This window comes from Microcaecilia unicolor, chromosome 1, assembly GCF_901765095.1.
Source record: "Microcaecilia unicolor chromosome 1, aMicUni1.1, whole genome shotgun sequence".
NCBI lineage: Eukaryota > Metazoa > Chordata > Amphibia > Gymnophiona > Siphonopidae > Microcaecilia > Microcaecilia unicolor.
The window spans coordinates 173,429,187-173,449,505 of record NC_044031.1 but is presented as its reverse complement, the minus strand read 5'-3'; the positions used below and the strand labels follow the sequence as shown (position 1 = coordinate 173,449,505).

General features: G+C 42.7%; 1 protein-coding gene across 1 annotated transcript in view; it reads left to right on the top strand.

Moving 5' to 3' along the window:
- Positions 1-20,319, top strand: part of HACL1 (2-hydroxyacyl-CoA lyase 1) — a 150,716-nt gene that overhangs the window by 37,722 nt on the left and 92,675 nt on the right. The window contains exons 7-9 of the mRNA XM_030202542.1: positions 725-819; positions 4,070-4,182; positions 11,852-11,987. Of these exons, the coding sequence (XP_030058402.1) occupies positions 725-819; positions 4,070-4,182; positions 11,852-11,987 (344 nt within the window). The remainder of the gene's footprint in view (positions 1-724; positions 820-4,069; positions 4,183-11,851; positions 11,988-20,319) is intronic.

Sequence of the window (20,319 nt, the reverse complement as noted above, 5' to 3'; positions counted from 1 at the left end):
GGTTCCTCTAGCCCAGTATCCTGCTTATCCTGCTTCCAACAGTGGCCAATCCAGGTCACAAGTACTTGGCAGAAACCCAGTTAGTAGCAAAATTCCATGCTACCAATCCCAGGGCAAGCAGTGGCTTCCCCCATGTCCATCTCTATAACAACCTATGGACTTTTCCTCCAGGAACTTGTCCAAACCCTTTTTAAACTCAGGTACGCTAACTGCTGTTACCACATCCTCCTGCAGTGAGTTCCAGAGCTTAACTATTCTTTGAATGAAAAAATATTTCCTCTTATTTGTTCTAAAAGTATTTCCATGCAACTTTGTTGAGTGTCCCCTGGTCTTTGTACTTTTTGAAAGCGTGAAAAATCATTTTTCCGTATGAATATTTGCAAAATGATGACTTTTCCTCTGTACATGTTGGCAAATCCATATGGACTTCTGCAAATACTGATGCGTATTTTACAAAAGATTCAATTTATGAATGTTCCAGCCTGGTCATCTGGAGTCCAGTCTCAATGTTCTGTGTAAAATCCTCTACTAAATGTTTTTTGTGAGCACAGTGACTTAAGTCAAGAGCTGTTGGCAGTTCTATGCAGGGCCAATGGACTGTACCGGTAGCATTTAACAGATGTTTTTTTTTATTATTATTATAAAAGCACAGTGCAGAATGACTGATATGTACTGTGCCCGGTCATGTAAATAATTTCATGTTCTTCTATCATCCTAAATCCAGGCAGTCAGAAGCAGCATCTATGGTCGTCCGGGGGCCTGTTACATTGACATACCTGGAGACTTTGTAAATAGCCTTGTGAACAAGACTTCTATCAGGTGTGTACAAGAAACTTTAATTTGTTTAGTCAGAAATACAAATGTTGCTTTCTCCAATAAAGTTGATAATTTTCCTGTAGACAGCTTAACAGACAACTGTCTGGTTAAGTTTATCAGCTTCTAAATCTTGGTGTTTTGAATTAATTTGTTTGTGTTTTTGTTGAGAAACTGTGGATTTTAATTTTGGATTCTTCATAACTACCAGTAAGCAAATCAAGGCCTTTCATAGCAGGACAGCTGGTACTGGAAGCTGTTTCTGAGTGGGCAACACAGATCGCACCGGAGACGGTGCAGTCAGGAAGGTGCATTCTGGGATTAGAAAAACAATTATACGTTCTTTTATGTATGGATCCAAGTCCACATCCCCAATTATACCGACAAGTAATGGACAGAAGGCTCAAATATCAAAAATAGATAGCTTTTTATTTAATTAGCAGCATGTAATATAATATAGTGGCCTAGTGGTTAGGGTGGTGGACTCTGGTCCTGGGGAACTGAGGAACTGAGTTCGATTCCCACTTCAGGCACAGGCAGCTCCTTCTGACTCTGGGCAAGTCACTTAACCCTCCATTGCCCCAGGTACAAATAAGTACCTGTATATAATATGTAAGTCGCATTGAGCCTGCCATGAGTGGGAAAGCGCGGGGTACAAATATAACAAAATATAAATGTGAGAATAATGCACAAATGCTAGATTACCTAGGGAAAAGCAATAAGTACCTTTCAGAGAGACCTTAGAGAACACTCAACTTATACCCTAGGCCCAGTATTTGTTTGGGCCACCTATCTTCCCGAGCACCATTACTGTTCAATGTTTTTATACTTTATATGTATACCCAAGTTTGATTTGTCCTTGCCTTTCTCAGGGCACAGACCGTAAAAATCTGCCCAGCACTGTTCTTGTACTAAGTTCTGAAGCTAACATCGAAGCCCCTTAAAATTTACACTCCAGCCCATCCATATCTATTCAGTCACAAAAAGGGCATAGACCATAGAAGTCTGGCCAGCTCCCATTTTGTTTCCCAATTACCGGCGTCGCCACTCAATCTCCGCTAATATTCCATGGAACCATTCTTTTGTGTTTATCCCACGCATGTTTGAATTTCATTACCGTTTTCATCTCCACCACCTCCCGCGGGAGGACATTCCACATATCCACCACCATCTGTGTGAAAAAATACTTCCTGACATTAGTCCTGAGTCTGCCCCCCCATCAACCTCAATTCATGTCCTACTGCCTTCCTGTCTCTGAAAAAGATTCATTTGCGGATTAATACCTTTCAAATATTTGAATGCCTTTATTATGTCACCCCTGTTTCTCCTTTCCTCCAAGATATACATGTTCAGGTCAGTAAGTATCTCCTCATACGGTTTGCAGCGCAAATCCCATACCATTTTTGTAGCTTTTATTTGCACCGCTTCCAGTCTTTTTATATCTTTAGCAAGACAGGCATTAATATTATCTAAGCTAGACTACTGTAATATATATGTGCTGTAGTGAAATGCTTACAATTAATCAGAATACAGCCACTAGGCTGTTATCAAGTAAATATGGCTGTGCTTTGTCGTCATTGCAGAGGGTTCACTGGCTTCCTGTCTGCGCTAAATCAAAATTTAAGCTGTGTACACTAATATTTAAGATTATATATGGTGATACTCCTCTTTACTTGATAGGTTGAGTTATTCTACTTCATATGAAGGCTGGATCTAGAACCCAAAACCAAATGTTATTGTGCTTTCCTTCCACTAGGCGGGTCACTAAATGTAGAATGTTTGATTCCTCTCTTTACAACCAAGCAGTGTCTGTATGGATGTGTTACCTATACAACTTTGGGTTCTTTTAAATTATCTTGCTTTTAGAAAAGCTGTTAAGACATTTATATTTACAGAATCATTTTGATATGATTGCTATCTAGTTTACCTATGATATTGTGAGATGATATGTGTTAGTCTTTTTGTTGGTTAACCATTTGTAATCCGCAATGAACCAATCATATCTGTGGAATAAAAGCAGTGTATAATATAACATAACCCTGGTACATGTCTTTGTTGTACATTGATATGGCTTGGAAGTGGCCCCCAGCTGGCTAACTGAAGAAAAGTGAAATGTAGGCAAATTGATTGGATTGTTTTAGCTGTAATTTTAAACAATAAGTAGTCCTTACTGCTCTTTCCTTAGGGGCCTATGGGCATCTTGGCGTTTACCGCCAACTGATTTTTACCACAAGCTAAAAAATGCCAGTGTGGCTTTGTAAAAGGCCCCCTTACTGCAGTAAGCCAGTCGGAATATCTACAGAAAGTACAATAGAGTACAGTACAATTCAGTATAATACAGGGGACTTAGTCTGTATCTTACCAGAAGGTTTAGTGCAGATTACAATAAAAACAAATTTAAGGGGAAAAAACATCCCCGATATGACAATAAACATGTAAAATTAAAAATGAAATTAAGATTTATAGCTTCAGAAATTTCCTAAATAGAAAAGTCATCCCATTTTTCATTTTCTATCATGTAGTCCAACCATTGTAACAGTTGGCTGGAGGCCATAGTCCATAACACCCTCCTGAACCTGATATGTGTGTACTCTGAGTCTAGCACTAGGTATTGTATTGTGTGATAGCTGAGGTCTCCACTTGTCAGCAGTTCTAAACTTTGCTGCTTCAGAAATCCCAGCCTGAGGAACTGAAAAAAGGCTTTGCAATTGAAACCAGATTCATAATATGATATACCGCCCTTTGTCAGTGGCGTACCAAGGGGGGGGCGGTGGGGGCAGTCCGCCCCGGGTGCACGCCGCTGGGGGGGGGGGGGGGGGCCGCGCGCCGGTCAGCTTTGTTCGTTTCCATGCTCCCTCTGCCCCAGAACTGGAAGTAACCTGTTCCGGGGCAGAGGGAGCATGGAAATGAACGAAGCTGACCGGCGCGAGGCACCCCCCCAGCGACGTGCACCCAGGAGGGGGGGTTCTTTTGCCGGGGTGGGGGGGGTCGCGCTGCACCCGGGCGGGGCGCATCGGCGATCCGCCCCGGGTGTCAGCCCCCCTAGGAACGCCACTGTGCTTTGTACAAGGAGAACTAGAGTAGTATTCAGTTCTGCTTAAATACAACTAAAACATAATCATAACTACCGTAGCAAAATAAAACACTCATAATTTATTGGGTCATTAGGCTAGCCTATGGTCATAATTTTATTGTCACTTGGCATGCAATTCCTGGAGTACCATATTGTGACTTTGACTCCTTTTGTCCCTCTTAGGTATGCTGATTGCTGCTTGACACCTCCTGTTAGCCTGGCAGATGCCTATGCTGTGTCTCGGGCTGTCTCTGTTCTCATGAATGCCCAGCGACCTCTCTTGATCCTTGGCAAAGGTACTGCATTGTGAGGCAGAGCTGACCTGTTATATCTACCAGTGTTCTTGACTACTTCCCTCACGGGAATTCTCTATCATGTTTTACCTGTTTCCTTCTCTTCCACCTCCTATGCTAGGCCTTCTGTTTTCATGAGGGTGTGTTTAGCTTTCCCTTGTTTTTATTTTATTTCAAGATAGTATAACTTTTTAATTCTGGAATGTGAATTCCAGAACATTACATGCATTACACTTTGGGGTGGGGGTGTAAAAAAGGGGTGTGTGGGGAGGGTGTAACCGCCAAAGCACAGCTACTACTACTACTACACTCAACTTGAGAGGTTTAACCTCTTCACGCCACCTCTGCGATAGGGTGACGCTTACCCAATAATTCTCACACAACCGGTTGTCAATTCAGCAACTTCTCTTTATTTTTCTTTAATTAAAATGACGAACACGATTTTTTTATTTTTTGTTACATTTGTACCCCGCGCTTTCCCACTCATGGCAGGCTCAATGCGGCTTACATGGGGCAATGGAGGATTAAGTGACTTGCCCAGAGTCACAAGGAGCTGCCTGTGCCGGGAATTGAACTCAGTTCCTCAGGACCAAAGTCCACCACCCTAACCACTAGGCCACTAGATCATAGCAGAAGCAGTGCACAAACAGTTTACTAAAACATAAGAAAGAGAAAAGATTAAGTGGGAAGAGCTAGCAGTCACCTGGCTTCCCAAGTGCCCACTGTCCCCCAGAGGCTAAGGCGTTCTTTCATTTTATAGGTTTTTCACCCAGCTCTCTATCCCTTCCCACTCATCTGCCTATCTGTTCTTTCCACCTATCATCTTTCTCCCAGTCTTCATCTCTCCCATGTTCCAGAATACTCTTTCCCGCTTTTTATTCTGTTTCTTTGTCCTGTCCAGCTACAGTATTTTCTGTAAATTCCTAACATTCCAGAGTCAGTTAGCTCCTGTAATCTCCTTAAAATACAAGCTGAGGATGCTGCAGCAATATGGAGCTGATGTTAAAACACATATCTCCATGCAGGCTTCTTTTAAGGCAATTCATATGTGTAAGTCCCTTGCCTGAAGAGTTTATATCATCACCATTTTTGCCAAGCTCAGAGTCCACTGAACTCCCATACATTCTCACCAGCACTGCGACACAGTTCACACACACTTGTCGTTAAGGTTTTTAAACTATGTGACAGGTCTGCACAGTCCCTCTATTTGGTTCTTCTTTTTAGTTATTTGTCTAGACCATTGGCCTGCTCTGACCTCCCTTTCAGACAGTAACAAGGGGGAACTCCTGGCATTAGGATCTCTTGGTGGGAGAGGGAGGAGGGGCAGAGAGGAGCAGCACTTCCCCAAACACTGAGTTGGGACCCAAAATGAGGCCACAGCTCCCACATTGGGTGTGGGAGGGGGAACCTCCTCATTGGCCCAGGGAGAAATGCTATAACTAGGTCTGCACGCGCTCAACAGAACGTGGGAAATTACAGCAGCATCACAGGCAACACAACACAAAGGCTTGACGTGATGGTATAGACAGCATGGTAGCACTGGGGATCGTATGCTCCCCCCCCCCCCCTACTAAAAATGGGGTTACAGCCACAAAATTTGAGAGGTCATAAACTAGAGTAGGTGATTTGAATTGCCATCCTGCCATTTCCTGTGAAGAATAATCCTTGTCTTCTCTTCATTCCTGTGTGTGTAGAAAGAGGAGGGTAATCAGGGAATTTAGTGTGTATGACACGACAAGGGGGAATGAAGAACAGATGTGTGACAGGATTGTTATGCATCTCTGTCCGGAAGCAAAAGACAGATTTGAAATGTTGGTAGTGGTTACTGTGAGCAAAAGCATCCATACAGTTGTTAAGTAGAAGCAGCTGGTAACTGCAAAATCATTCGCTTTAACTCATTGGATAGTGAGAGAAGAAAATGCTCAGTGAAAGATGGGGAGCTTGGAGAGAAGAGCCGATGTAAATGTATGCATAGAGTTATGAAATAGTTAGCCAGCCAAACACAGGGAGTTAGCTGGAAAATCTTCATGGTTATATCCCCCCCCCCTCCCCCCCCCCCGCAAATTTTGCGTTGCATCAGAGTTGGTTAAAAAAAAAAAAAAAATTTGATTTTTCTGATATTGTTTTCTTATCCTTTGGTTGTGGTTCCATATTGTTTATTCAAGCTTATAACTCGTATGTTATTTTCTAAATTTCAATTAAAAAAAAGTTGGTAAAAATATGACTCTAGCTTCAAAATAAAAACTTACAACTTTATAATAAGGTAGACTTATTTTATAGTTGCTTCCCCATGTCTGTCTCAATAGCAGATTATGGACTTTTCCTCCAGAACTTGTCCAAACCTTTTAAAACCCAGATATGGTAACCGCTGTTACCACATCCTGTGGCAAAGGGTTCTAGAGCTTAAATATTCGTTAAGTGAAAATATATTTCCTCCCATTTGTTTAAAAGTATTCCCATGTAACTTGAGTTTGTACTTTTGGAACGAGTAAAAATTGATTTACTTCTATTCATCCTACACCACTCGGGATTTTGTAGACCTCCAGGGCCACTGAGGGGGGGCAGGGGGGGGGGGGGACAAAATTCCCAGGGCCCAGGCCCGGCACTGGGGTCAGGCCACCAGTGCTGCAGTCCCCGGTCTCACCTGCCTGCCTCCTCAGCTCCGGGCCCCCTGCATTTGAAGCAGCAGTCACAGATCGCCTCCCTTTGGGCCTTCCCTCCCTGTGTCCCGCCCTCGCGGAAACCGGAAGTTACATCAGACGAGGGCGGGACACAGGGAGGGAAGGCCAGAAGAGAGGCGGGGAGAGCGACGGGGCGGCGGAAGCGGGGGGGCAGCCTTGCCCCCGGGCCTGGTCTAGTCTTTCGGCGGCCCTGTAGACCTCAATCATATCTCCCCTCATCCCTCTCTTTTCCAAGCTGTATCTCTGTAATGTTTTAAAAATGTATCAGTCTACTTGGTTTTTGCAGTCTGAAAAATCTAAACAGTTTACTTTTGGCAACAGTTTTTCATTAAGCTGAAACCAGATTGCATGCCTTTTCTGCTGGTGGTCCTGGTGTTTGGGATAGTCTCCCTGGGTACATGATACTATGCGATAATGTCCTACAGTTTAAGTGCTTGTTGAAGGTAACCCTTAACAAATAAGTGTATTTAGAAGACTGATCAATATTTTGCAAGTGTATATATGGGTTTCAATGATTTATCTCTGTGTATTGCTTAAAAATAGTTTTTATGTTAGTTGTTTGATGTTGTATAAGTACATAAGTATTGCCATACTGGGAAAGACCAAAGGTTCATCAAGCCCAGCATCCTGTTTCCAACATTGGCCAATCCAGGTCACAAATACCTGGCAAGATCCCAAAAAGTACAAAACATTTTATATTGATTATCCCAGAAATAGTGGATTTTCCCATAGTCCATTTAATAATGGTCTATGGACTTTTCCTTTAGGAAGCCGTCCAAACCTTTTTTAAACTCCACTAAGCTAACCACCTTTACCACATTCTCTGGCAACGAATTCCAGAGTTTAATTACACATTGAATGAAGAAAGATTTTCTTCGATTCATTTTACATTTACTACATTGTAGCTTCATCGCATGCCCCCTAGTCCTAGTATTTTTGAAAAGCGTAAACAGATGCTTCACATCTGCCCGTTCAACTCCACTCGTTATTTTTATAGACCTCTATCATATCACCCCTAAGCCGTCTTTTCTCCAAGCTGAAGAGCCCTAGCCGCTTTAGCCTTTCCTGATAGGGAAGTCGTCCCATCCCCTTTATCATTTTTGTTGCCCTTCTCTGTACCTTTTCTAATTCCACTATATCTTTTTTGAGATGTGGTGACCAGAATTGAACATAATGTTCAAGGTGCAGTCGCACCATGAACCGATACAAAAGCATTATAATGTCGTCACTTTTGTTTTCCATTCCTTTCCTAATAATACCTAACATTCTATTTGCTTTCTTAGCCGCAGCAGCACACTGAGCAGAAGGTTTCAACGTATCATCAACGACGACACCTAGATCTCTTTCTTGGTCCGTGACTCCTAACATGGAACCATGCATGATGTAGCTATAATTCGGGTTCCTCTTTCCCACATGCATTACTTTGCACTTGCTCACATTAAATGTCATCTGCCATTTAGATACCCAGTCTCCCAGTCTCGTAAGGTCCTCTTGTAATTTTTCACAATCCTCCTGCGATTTAATGACTTTGAATAACTTTGTGTCATCAGCAAATTTAATTACCTCACTAGTTACTCCCATCTCTAGGTCATTTATAAATATGTTAAAAAGCAGCGGTCCCAGCACAGACCCCTGGGGAACCCCACTAACTCCCCTTCCCCATTGAGAATACTGCCGATTTAACTCTACTGTCTGTTTTCTATCTTTTAACCAGTTTTTAATCCACAATAGAACACTACCTCCTATCCCATGACTCTCCAATTTCCTCTGGAGTCTTTCAGGAGGTACTTTGTCAAACGCCTTCTGAAAATGTAATTTAATTATGTTTCTTACCCACTTTGGTTGAAAGCGGGATATAAGTGTGAAAAATAATTGTGTGTGTGTATGTATCTGACATTTGTAGAGATGAGTGGTTCTCTATGTGAAGCTCTCGCTTTATCATCCCCTTTTGAGTATAATTGTTTGGGTAGCCTGTGCTTGAAAATCTGTGTTTTATTTTTTGTGTGTGTTTTTTTTTACATTTGTACCCCGCGCTATCCCACTCATGGCAGGCTCAATGCGGCTTACATGGGGCAATGGAGGGTTAAGTGACTTGCCCAGAGTCACAAGGAGCTGCCTGGGCCGGGATTCAAACTCAGTTCCTCAGTTCCCCAGGACCAAAGTCCACCACCCTAACCACTAGGCCACTCCTCCACTGTTGGCCATTGATGTAGACTGCTTCTCAGATTCTTCAAATGTTCCCTGGGAAACGGTGATCATAACATGATTAAGTTTGAGCTTCTATCTGGGATGAACCCGCAAAGAAAATCTACTGTAGCTGCATTTAATTTTCGAAAGGGCAACTATAATAAAATAAAGAAAATGGTTAAAAAGAAGTTAAAAGTATCTGCTGCTAAAGTTAGGGCACTAAATAAAGCATGGATGTTAATTAAAAAAATACCATCTTGGAAGCTCAGACCAGATGCATTCCACGTATTTACAATGGTGGAAAGAAGAGAAAGCGACAGCCAGCATGGTTAAAAAATTAAAGTAAAAGAGGCTATTGCTGCCAAAAGGGTTTTTGTAATTCTCTTTACTTAGGTTTATCATCGGCTAGACTTCAGGCTCTGCGGGTTGTGCAGAATGCAGAGGCACATGTGATTGCTGGACTACCTAGATCAGCATTCATTAGTCCAGTGTTAAAAAAAAAGCTTCATTGGTTGCCAGTATCATTCAGAATCTTGTTCAAAGTTTTGGTTCTGATTCATCAAAGAGTTTGTGAATGTTCCTCTGTATCTACATAGCAGCATAGCTTCGTATAACTAGTGAGTGAATGGGAGGTTCCTCCACAAAAATCTGGGCAAGGATGGAACAGCTTAGTATGAGACAGACTCCTCTCTGGGCAATTCCTTGACTGTCCGATCTTGAATTCTGAGGGCCGTATGCTCGGCTTCTGTGATTATTTAAATTCCCACTTCAGACCTGGTATAGGACATGCCAATGGTTCTTCTCAGACAGATGCCTATCCAATATGCACCAGCTTTTCTGCTAGGGCATCTAGATCCAGTATTTGCCTGCTGGGCGCAACATGAGCTTAAAACTTTGAGCCACCTTTGGGAGGAGGGGGACCTTATTCTGTTCTCGGAGCTGCAGGAAGAGTACAGGCTTCCCCCCCCCCCCCCCCCCCCCAGGGATGGTTTTCATTATAGACGAGTCTGAGATTTATGTATTGAGAAGGGCTGAAGGCGCTTGAAGTCTAGCAGAGACTTCACTGGAGGCTGCCCTCAGGGGAGGGGGTGCCAAGGGTTGTGTTTCACGCCTCTTGCATTATACAACCCCTATGTCACAGTATACTAACCTTTGGGAGACTGATTTTGGGTACTGCCTTCACTGATCGACAGTGGGAGAAGGGTTTAAAACCATTATTGAAAGTATCGCTGGCTACTACCTTGATTAAAAAAATGGCTATAAGATACTATATAGGTAGTGTACTATACTCCCATGCATTTTTATCAAATATATGACAGGTTTGGGGCAATGCTGGCATAACTGAAACACCAGGGGACTTTATTCATGTATAGTGAACTTGCTCCAAGGTGCTTGACTACTGGACTACTATTCTGGACTTGCTGACTTGCATTACACAGGTTCAATATGCTCTATGGGCAGAACACTGCTTGTTGAACTTTAAGCTGGTGGGAGTCAAACTGGATATACACAAACTGGCTACTTCTCTGTTCACGGTTAGTAAAATCTCATTAGCGGCCAACTGGAAGTGTACTGCTGTCCCATTTGAAGATCAAGTGTTAAGAAGACTGGACTATGTCTTTTGGATTTCTCAGTTGATGGCCCTCTGTCAAGGGTGCATATTGCAGTTTCACAAAGTTTGGGACATTTATGAGGCCTGGCAGAGAGACCACGGGGGCACTGATCTTTGAAATGTTATGTTGGTGAATAGTGTGGGATTGATGTTGTGTAAGAACAGGGTGGGGAAGGGGGTAGGGAGGGCTAGGTTTCTGTGATGTTATGAATGCGATTTTTTATAAGCTGTGTTTGGTTTTGTTTTTGGGGAAAATTTAATTATAAATAAAATAGCCCAACATGGCCACGTTTCGCCTGTTGCAGACTGCTTCAGGGGCAGCAACTAAAGGGGGTCTCTGACAATACACTTCCACTTCCTAAGGGGAAGTGTGATAAGAACATAAATGTTGCCGTACTGGGACAGACTAAAGGTCCATCAAGCCCAGTATCATGTTTCCATCAGTGGCCAATCCAGGTCACAAGTACCTGGCAAGATCTCAGAACAGTAAAACAGATTTCATGCTGCTTATCCTGGAAATAAGCAGTGGATTTTCCCAAGTCCATCTTAATAATGGCTTACGGACTTTTAGGAAATTGTCCAAACCTGTTTAAGTCCTGCTAAGCTAACTCTTTACCTCATCCTTTGGCATTAAATTCCAGAATTAAGTGAAGAATTTTGTCTGATTTTACTACTTAGGAGTAGGGGGCATGCAGTGAAACTACTGGTATTTTTGGAAAGAGTAAACAAGCGATTCACGTCTACCTGTTCCACTTCACTCAGTATTTTATAGCTCTGTATTATATCTCCCCTTGGCTGTCTCTTCTGCAAGCTGAAGAGACCCCTTTAGTTGCTGCCCCTGAAGCAGCCTGTACTAGGCAAAATGTGGTCATGTTGGGCTATTTTTAATAAGTGCTGTACTTAATCTTCCTTGATCCATTCTCTTTTGCTACTACTGGCTCTGGATCTTACCTTCCTCTCTTGTGTTTAAAATCACAAATGGCAAGAAGGAACACTTAAGCTGCAGGATTTTCTGTGTGCATTGGGAGCACATAGTTCTTGTGGATTCTCGGATAGTAAGAAAGAAATATCTTTGTGGTGTTTTTCAACTATTTGTATTACTGACTTTACTTTGGAAATAAAATCAGATTGCAGGCTCAGTGTGCTCTGTTGGAAGATATAATATAGGTTTCTGTTGTTATGTTATCTGCAGGTGCTGCTTATTCACGTGCTGAGAAGAGTATTCAAAAGCTGGTGGACCAGTGTGGGCTGCCATTCTTACCGACTCCAATGGGGAAAGGCATTGTTCCCGACAACCATCCCAACTGCGTGTCAGCAGCCAGATCCAGGTTAGCAGAATAAAGCCCATTTCTTTTCACACTGCCTCTAGCAGGAACAAAATAAATAAATAAACACTGAACAGACTAGAAGAGGAAAAAAAAAACATGAAACCAAAATTTGATCATACCTGGAGTTAAGCACTCTAAGTGGCATAGAAACTTTAATTATCAGCCTTTTGAAATCTCAGTTCCATTCCCAGTACAGTAATTTCTATTAATACTAGTAGGGTATTATATTTGCACAAAATAAAAATGGTGCAGAAAAGAATGAAAGGAACGCAGAAACCAAACTGGTGTGGATTGTGGCAAGTCCTTACTTGCCCCCAAAGAGTTTTTCTGATAAGTGCTTTGCTTGATTTTGTGAATTGTTCGAGTGGTCTTTGAGTTAGCACAGGCTGCAGGGGCCCTCAGTCCCGACACTAATGCTCCTCTGTATTCATGGTTTATGATGCTTGTATATCTGTGTATGTAGGTGTCCTCTCTTGGCTGGATGCAGTGGTTGCACTTAGTGCATTCAGAAATGTATAGATGCAGCATTGGTGGGTTTTCTATTTGCTGTAGTACACATGACATGAAATTTAATTCCACAAAACATTGAGTACCACTGAGTTGTAATGAAATGCGTGTAACAAAATGGGCAATATTGAATGTCCCTTCTATATATGCACTGAATTTAGAAAGAGTAAACAAGCAAGTCATGTTGACCTCAAATTCCTAGCTGCTTATTCATAAAGCTGGTGAAATCTCCTGCTGTCTGTCTTGTATCATAGATAATTTAAAAATGGGAGAAACCCTTTTATACTTGTGTTCTTATGTTTGAACTTAGTGCAGTGGCAATATTTCTATGCCAAGATCTCATCATATGATCATCTCTTTTGATCCTACCTGCTGATAACACAAAACTCTGTGTAATGAAGAGATGTGATAATGGTGATGTTCACCTTCATAGCTCTTCAAGAGGGGATCCCAGCTGTTCCTGACAGGACATAGCTACCATTGAGCAAGTCTGGCAAAAAGCCCAAGGCTGCCTGCTGTTGGACCGAAGTGCCCTCTTCTCATACATTGGCTCTCTGCCCCCCTGCAGTGTGGCATCTCTTGATAGGGGATAGGGAGAGATGCTGGCCCTGAAGTGTGAGGTGGGGGGGTATGGGAGGAAGGGAAGAGGTTAGAAGCTGGATATGAAGAGGGATGGGGACACAAGAGAAGTTGGGTATGGATAAAGCATAGGGACAAGGACAAATGGACAAACAGAGATATATTTGGATGTTCAGAAGGCAGATATATGGTGGAAATGGAGAGAATTAAGTACATAAGCATTGCCATGCTGGGACAGACCAAGGGTCCATCGAGCCCAGCACCCCGTCACTGACAGTGGTCAAAAGAACAAGCAATTTGTCCCGGCCATCCTAGAAATACTGTATTATTCCCTCGTCCATTCAATAACATTCTATGGCTTTTTCCTCCAGGAAGCCATCCAACCCTTTTTTGAAGTCCGCTAAGTTAATCGCCTTAACCACCTTTTCCGGCAGCGAATTCCAGAGTTTAACTACTCGTTGAGTGAAGAAAAATTTCCTCAGATTCGTTTTAAATTTACCACACTGCAGCTACATCGCATGCCCCCTTATCCTAGTATTTTTGGAAAGCGTAAACAGACGCTCCACATCAACCTGTTCCATTCCACTCACTATCTTATAGACCTCTATCATATCTCCCCTCAGCTGCCTTTTCTCCAGGCTGAAAATCCCCAGCCTCTTCAGCCTATCCTGATAGGGAAGTCGTCCCATCCCCTGTATCATCATTGTCGCCTTTTTCTTCACCTTTTCCAATTCCACTTTGTCTTTTTTGAGGTGCCTCGACCAGAATTGAACACGATTCTCGAGCGATACAACAGCAGAATAATATCCTTATTTTTATTTTCAATCCCTTTCCTAATGATGCCCAACATTCTATTTGCTTTCCTAGCCGCAGCAGCACATTCAGCAGAAGTTTTCAACATATCATCTACGATGACACCTAGATCCCTTTTTCGGTCCGTGACTCACAACGCTGAACCTTGCATGATGTAGTTATAGTTTGGGTTCCTCTTTCCCACGTGCATCACTATGCACTTGTTCACATTAAACGTCATCTGCTATTTAGACGCCCAGTCTCCCAGTCTCGTAAGGTCCTCTTGTAGTTTTTCACAATCTTCCCGCAATTTGACTACTTTGATTAACTTTGTCATTGGCAAATTTGATTACCTCACTAGTTACCCCCATTTCTATGTCATTTATGAATATGTTAAAAAGCAGAGGTCCCAGCACCGATCCCTGAGGGACCCCACTAACTACCCTTCTCCATTGCGAATATTGACCTTTTAATCCTACTCTCTGTTTCCTATCTTTCAACCAGTTTTTAAAGTTCAACAATTTTTTATTAATGACAACATCAATGATATAAATGCACCATAAGTCAGCAAAAATTCTCCGGTACATTTGATTCTCTACAATAGAACTCCTCAGGTACATTCCATCCTTAAGTTTTAACATTTTGTTTCTCCCCCCTACTCCATTGATTGTACCCTATCAACAGTTCCATTGCAAACCATACAATTTTGGTATCTTCACTATTAAATATACCAAAATCAAACTTAAACTATCTCCAACGGAGTCATATATAGGAAACCATCATGCATCATAATTAGGAATAGCCCCAGTCTTTCACCTCAGTGTTATGTATCTTTCTTTTAATTTGGAGCAATCCCCAACATACAAGTCACCACACCCTTGTGCCCCACCTTAATCAAATCCCCATTAAATCCCTTGGACATGTATTTTTATGTTGTCATTTACCATTGAATATACTTAACCCCCCCTCTCCTACTTTCCCTCCCCACCCCTCCGTCCTATCCTACCTTACCTATCGTAGGAATCAGATGTATGGTCTTATGTGTGTGTGGTTGTGAGCAGCAGGATATTCTTTCTTATAGTGTGTAGTATCCCAGCAGATTCACAGCGTATTAAGAATATGGCTTCTACCTTTCTGAGTTAGAGTCCCCAAGAGTGGGCCCCAAATACTAAGGAAGCGCTTTTTACGTTTGCAGGATCCTCTTGCTTCCCGCACTTCCTAGGCCATCAATTGATGTGCTTGGTTACGCCAATGCCAATATTCTGGTGGACTCTCTGACACCCAGACCTGCAGTATGCATTTCCTGGCTACTAAACTCAGCTTACGGCACAGAAATATCTTAACCGCTGATAAACCCCCGAATGACCCCAAACAGTCTAAAATTAACTGACAGGGGGTGCCTGTTATCCGTGTTGATAATATATAAGACAAAAATTCCACTACTCCTTGCCAAAATCTCTGTGTCTTTACACATTCCCAAAAGGCATGGTAAAATGTGTTTTCATACTGTCCACATTTCAAACACACTGGTGAGTGAATCCCTCCTGACCGGAACAGTTGTGTTTGTGTAAAATATGCCCTATGGAGTGTCCTAAAAGCACATTCCCTATACCGGGCACCCGTAATTAATTTAGGAATCCCCTTAATTTGTCTGTCAATATCCCAACTGGTTAAATCTAATCCTAAATCTGCTTCCCACCTCTGCCGAAGCTGCGCCAGCCCTTCTCTCGGAATCAAGATCCATAATTTTCTGTGAAGTCCCGAAATAGATGGAGCCTCAGGCGAAATCTCATCGTAAAAAGCCTGTACCTTTTCTCCCAGATTGACCTCTAGATTCTCCTTACCCAAGGACTTAACATAATGACGGATCTGATTATATGCAAATACATCCCCCCATCTCTGTTCAGCACGTGATATTAATTGGTCTAAGGGTTTGATTTTCCCTGAGGCATCTAATATATTATTTAGTTTACAATATCCTCTGGTTTCCCATTGCTGAAATACCGAATTTTCAAGTCCGGTAAAAATTCTGGATTCCCTTTAATCGTTATTAATTCCGATACCTTCGGGTCTCCCCCTAAACTTCTCCCTAGAAATTGCCATGCGTCCCAGAAGGGCATTAATAAAATACTATGTCCAAAGGCTTTTGGTATCATCTGTCTTCTGGTATGTAACAATGCGATTAAACTAAAGGGCTGAAAAAAGGCCTCTTCCAACTCACGCGGCACATGTATACTAGACCCAAAGATCCAATCTCTCAACGCCCTCAACAGACAGGCCATGTTATAATACCGTAGATGGGGTAGGCTGAAACCTCCCTGACTCCAATTTCCCATCAAAAACTGCGACTTAAGTTTTGCCTTCTTTTTTGCCCAGCAAAATCTCATCACAACCTTATAAAATTGCCTAATGTCCTTTTTAAGAAGCCGCAACGGTAATATTTGCAATACATACAGCCATCTAGGCAGTATCACCATCCGGATAAGACTAATGCGGCCTCCCAAAGGCATCATCAACACATTCCAGGCATCCAATTGCCTTTCTGTCTGCGCTAATAGCCTGTTGACATTTAGTTTATATATCTCTGCAGGGTTAGCTGTCAGAAGGATCCCCAAGTATCGAAATGCACCTTCCGCCCATTTTAAAGGGAATCCCTCAGCCCACAAATGACGAGTGTCTGATGTTACTGCTATGGCCTCTGATTTATCCAGGTTCAATTTAAAGCCTGAATAATCTCCAAATTCGTGAAAAAGATCTAGTAAGTCTTCCAAGGATGGTCGCGGGTTCGTGATTATGACCAATAAATCATCGGCGAATGCCGCAATTTTAAACTCCTGCCGACCTATCCTCACTCCCTTAATGGCTAGACAATCCTGGATGTCTCTGATCATGGGGTCTAAATAAAGAGCAAACAGCAACGGGGATAAAGGGCAGCCTTGCCTGGTCCCCCTATTAATCTCAAAGTCCTCAGATCTCCCCCCATTCACCATTATTCTGGCCCGAGGTGAAGAATATAGCGCCTTAATCCTTGCACAAACCAACCATGGAAACCATAATTATCCAAGACGGAGAACAAAAAAGCCCACTCCACCCGGTCAAAGGCCTTTTCGGCATCAAAGCTGATCAAAATAGCCGGTTCCGGGTCTTGCCGAAGTTTTTCTAAAGCCGTTAGGATACTCCGTAGGTTCTTAGTAACAGACCGGTCTTGGATAAAACCTACCTGCGCTTCATGGACTAGCCTGGGCAATATCTTGTTTAACCGATTAGCTAATATCTTTGCAAACAACTTCACTTCATTATTTAGCAACGAAATAGGCCTATAGGAAGATGCTAACAACGGGTCTCGGTTAGGTTTGGGCAACATTATGATTTGAGCCAGGTTTAAACGATCAGGCAGACGCCCCTCCTCCACCCATTCATTAAATGCCCCAGTGAGTGCGGGAGTTATATGGTCACCCAGTAGCTTATAGAATTCGGCCTTAAATCCGTCAGGGCCAGGGGCCTTCCCCAACTTGCTTTGACCAATGGCCCACTGAACTTCATTGCTGCTAATAGGAGTGTTCAATTTTATACGTTCTCTTTGTGTCAGTGTAGGAATCCTCACATTTTGTAGATATATATCTCCCTGTAGGCCTTGAGAATCTCCCGCTTTATAAAGATTCTGAAAGAAGCTGCGGAAGACTTCTTGTATTTTTTTTATCAGTGCGCACTATTCTGCCCTCCCTATCCTTGATACCTAGAATGTGCTTGGATGTATACTGCGGTGCCACTAGTCTTGCCAATAGTTTGCCCCCCTTATCCCCATGCTTGTATAATTGATATTTGTAATATACTTGAGACTTTACTGCTCGATCATGGAGTAATGAGGTCAGTGCTATTTGGTCAGCCTCCATTTCTTTCCTCACTCTAACACATGGGGCTCTCCCATATTGCTTCCGCAATTTAGCCAAGCGTTTCTCTAACCATAGTATCTCCCTATCTTGGGTCTTTTTATAATGGCTAGCAAAGCTAATTATTTCCCCTCTCATCACCGCTTTGGCTGCTTCCCAGTAAGTCGAGGCCTTCTGTACTGTCCCCTCATTAAATTGCTTATACTCCTCCCATTTTTTACATAAGAATTCTCGAAATTTTTCATTGCCATAAAGATAACTGGGAAACGACCACCCCCTTGTTTCCTGATCTGAGTTTTCTATCTGCCAGGTCATCCATACCGCTGCATGGTCGGAGATTACACAGGGGCCTATGACAGCTTCATTAATATGGGTAAAGAATGTTCGTGAGACCAACAGGTAGTCAATCCTAGAGTGGGTATGATGTGCCCTTGATTGATGGGTGTATTCCCTATCCCCAGGGTGCAATGTGCGCCATATGTCTATGAGGTCTAGAGTATCACACATGTCCGGTAAACCCCTTGTTCTCTTAGGTCCCCCTGCTGCCGGTGGGTGCGATCTATCGATCTGTGGATCCCAGGCCGCGTTAAAATCGCCGCCTAAGATCACAGGGAGTGAGCTATTCTCACTGAGAATCATAGTCAATTTCTTATAGAATTTCATATCTAATGTGTTTGGAGCATAGATGTTACCTAACATGAATTGTCTCCTCGCAATGGTGACATTACAAAAAACAAATCTTCCTTCCGGATCTTTATGCAACTGGTGAATCTGTGAGGCAATCCCTTTTCTAAATAGAACAGCAACCCCCCCTTTGCGCCCCACCGCTGAAGAAGCTATGCAATCTCCTACCCACCATTTGACCAATTTTGCATGTTCTAGGTCTGATAGGTGGGTTTCTTGTAAAAGGGCCACATCTGCCTTAATTCTTTGAAGATATTGTAAAATTTTTGACCTTTTAATAGGCGAGTGGATGCCCCCTACATTCCAAGTCACTACTTTAATCCCCCCCATCTCCTAGCTCATTGATTAATCTCTGATGGTCATTTGTAGTTATCGAGTGGAGCCATCCCAGCCTATAGCTCCCCTCTGTCTTATAATTCTTTTGTTGTTCCGGATCTAACCCTTCAGTCCATTCATCCCGCCATATCACACACCAAACATTTTCTGCCCTTCCAACCACACATGTAACTCCTCCAAAGAAATGGCTGTTACCCCTCTGTCCCTCCCTCTCTTTGAAGTCCCCCTTCCCCCTTTCCCACCCTCCCATCCCATTCCCAAATTCCCCATCTCTCCATGCTTCCCTATAGAAAGCCGTCACGCTTAACGTTTACCCCACTACTCTATGGAATTCCTAGTCCCTAACTCCATATTCCCCTCTTCCCTCTTTTAACCTTTTAGTAGATAGTACCTCCTCTCCCCACTTTCAATCCAGTATAAGTCTCACATTTATAATAACCCACTTTCCCCCAACAGTACCATAATAGAGTCAACCTATTCCTTACATACTCTTCTTGTTGTAATGCAGTAATCAACACTTTTGCACATGTTGAAATGTTCAGCTTAACTTTCTCGGTAATCTTTAGCTGTTTTCCACAAGAACACCAGTTCAGCGGAAGCCCATCTCCCGTCTGCACCAGAGCTATGGCTTCTTAAGTCAGTGAAAATTTCTTAAAAGTATATCTACTTCATAACTCCAGTATTAAGTTCAATACTTGTCGCATGTTCACCTCTCTCCATTTGAGAGCTCAGAGCTTAAAGCACGCACACTGGACTTGCTGTCCGATTGCAGAGTTCTGGTGTATTCACAGATGTTAAGATCCCCAATTGAAAACCTTCCCAATCAAAAGGTCTCTCACCTTGCCTTTAGTTCCACAAAGATAGCCTCCGTGTGTTCCTTCTGAGTCTTTATTAAGGAGGACGGTACGAGTTCCAAATGCTGCAGTCGGAGGAACTTTAACACTGTAACATCTAACAATTAACTCTCAACCTTAATATGAATATAAAACAAATACTGTGCCACTTTTCAATATGGCCTCCAGACTTAAACTCGTCGCCATTCCCTTGCTTTATATACCACTGTACTTTGTAATCCCTTATAAGTGCGCCTCTATAGTCCTTCAAGTTTGCCCGCCATCTTCCGTTGCCAGTCGATCTGAGTTCGCCAGTTGATCCAAGTATTTTCTAGCTTCTTTGTCGGATACAAATGATCTTGTAGTGCCTTTATATATAATTTTCAGAGTGGCAGGGTATTGAAGTGTGAATCGGATCTTCATGCTGAACAGCTGGGAGCACACTGCTGAAAAAGCGCGCCGTTTTGTCACTATGGCGGCCGAGTAATCCTGGAAGCACAGGATCCGTGATTCCTCAAAGGTCAGAGCCTTATCGGAACGCGCTGCTTGGAGTATCAGTTGCTTATGTGCAAAGTTTAACACTCTGCATATCACCACTCTTGGTTTATTTCTCTCCTCTTGCCGCACTCCTAGTCTGTGGGCTCTCTCTATGCGTAAGGGACCCAATTCAGCGGGAAAATCAATTGCCTTTGTAAGCCATTGCTCCAGCAC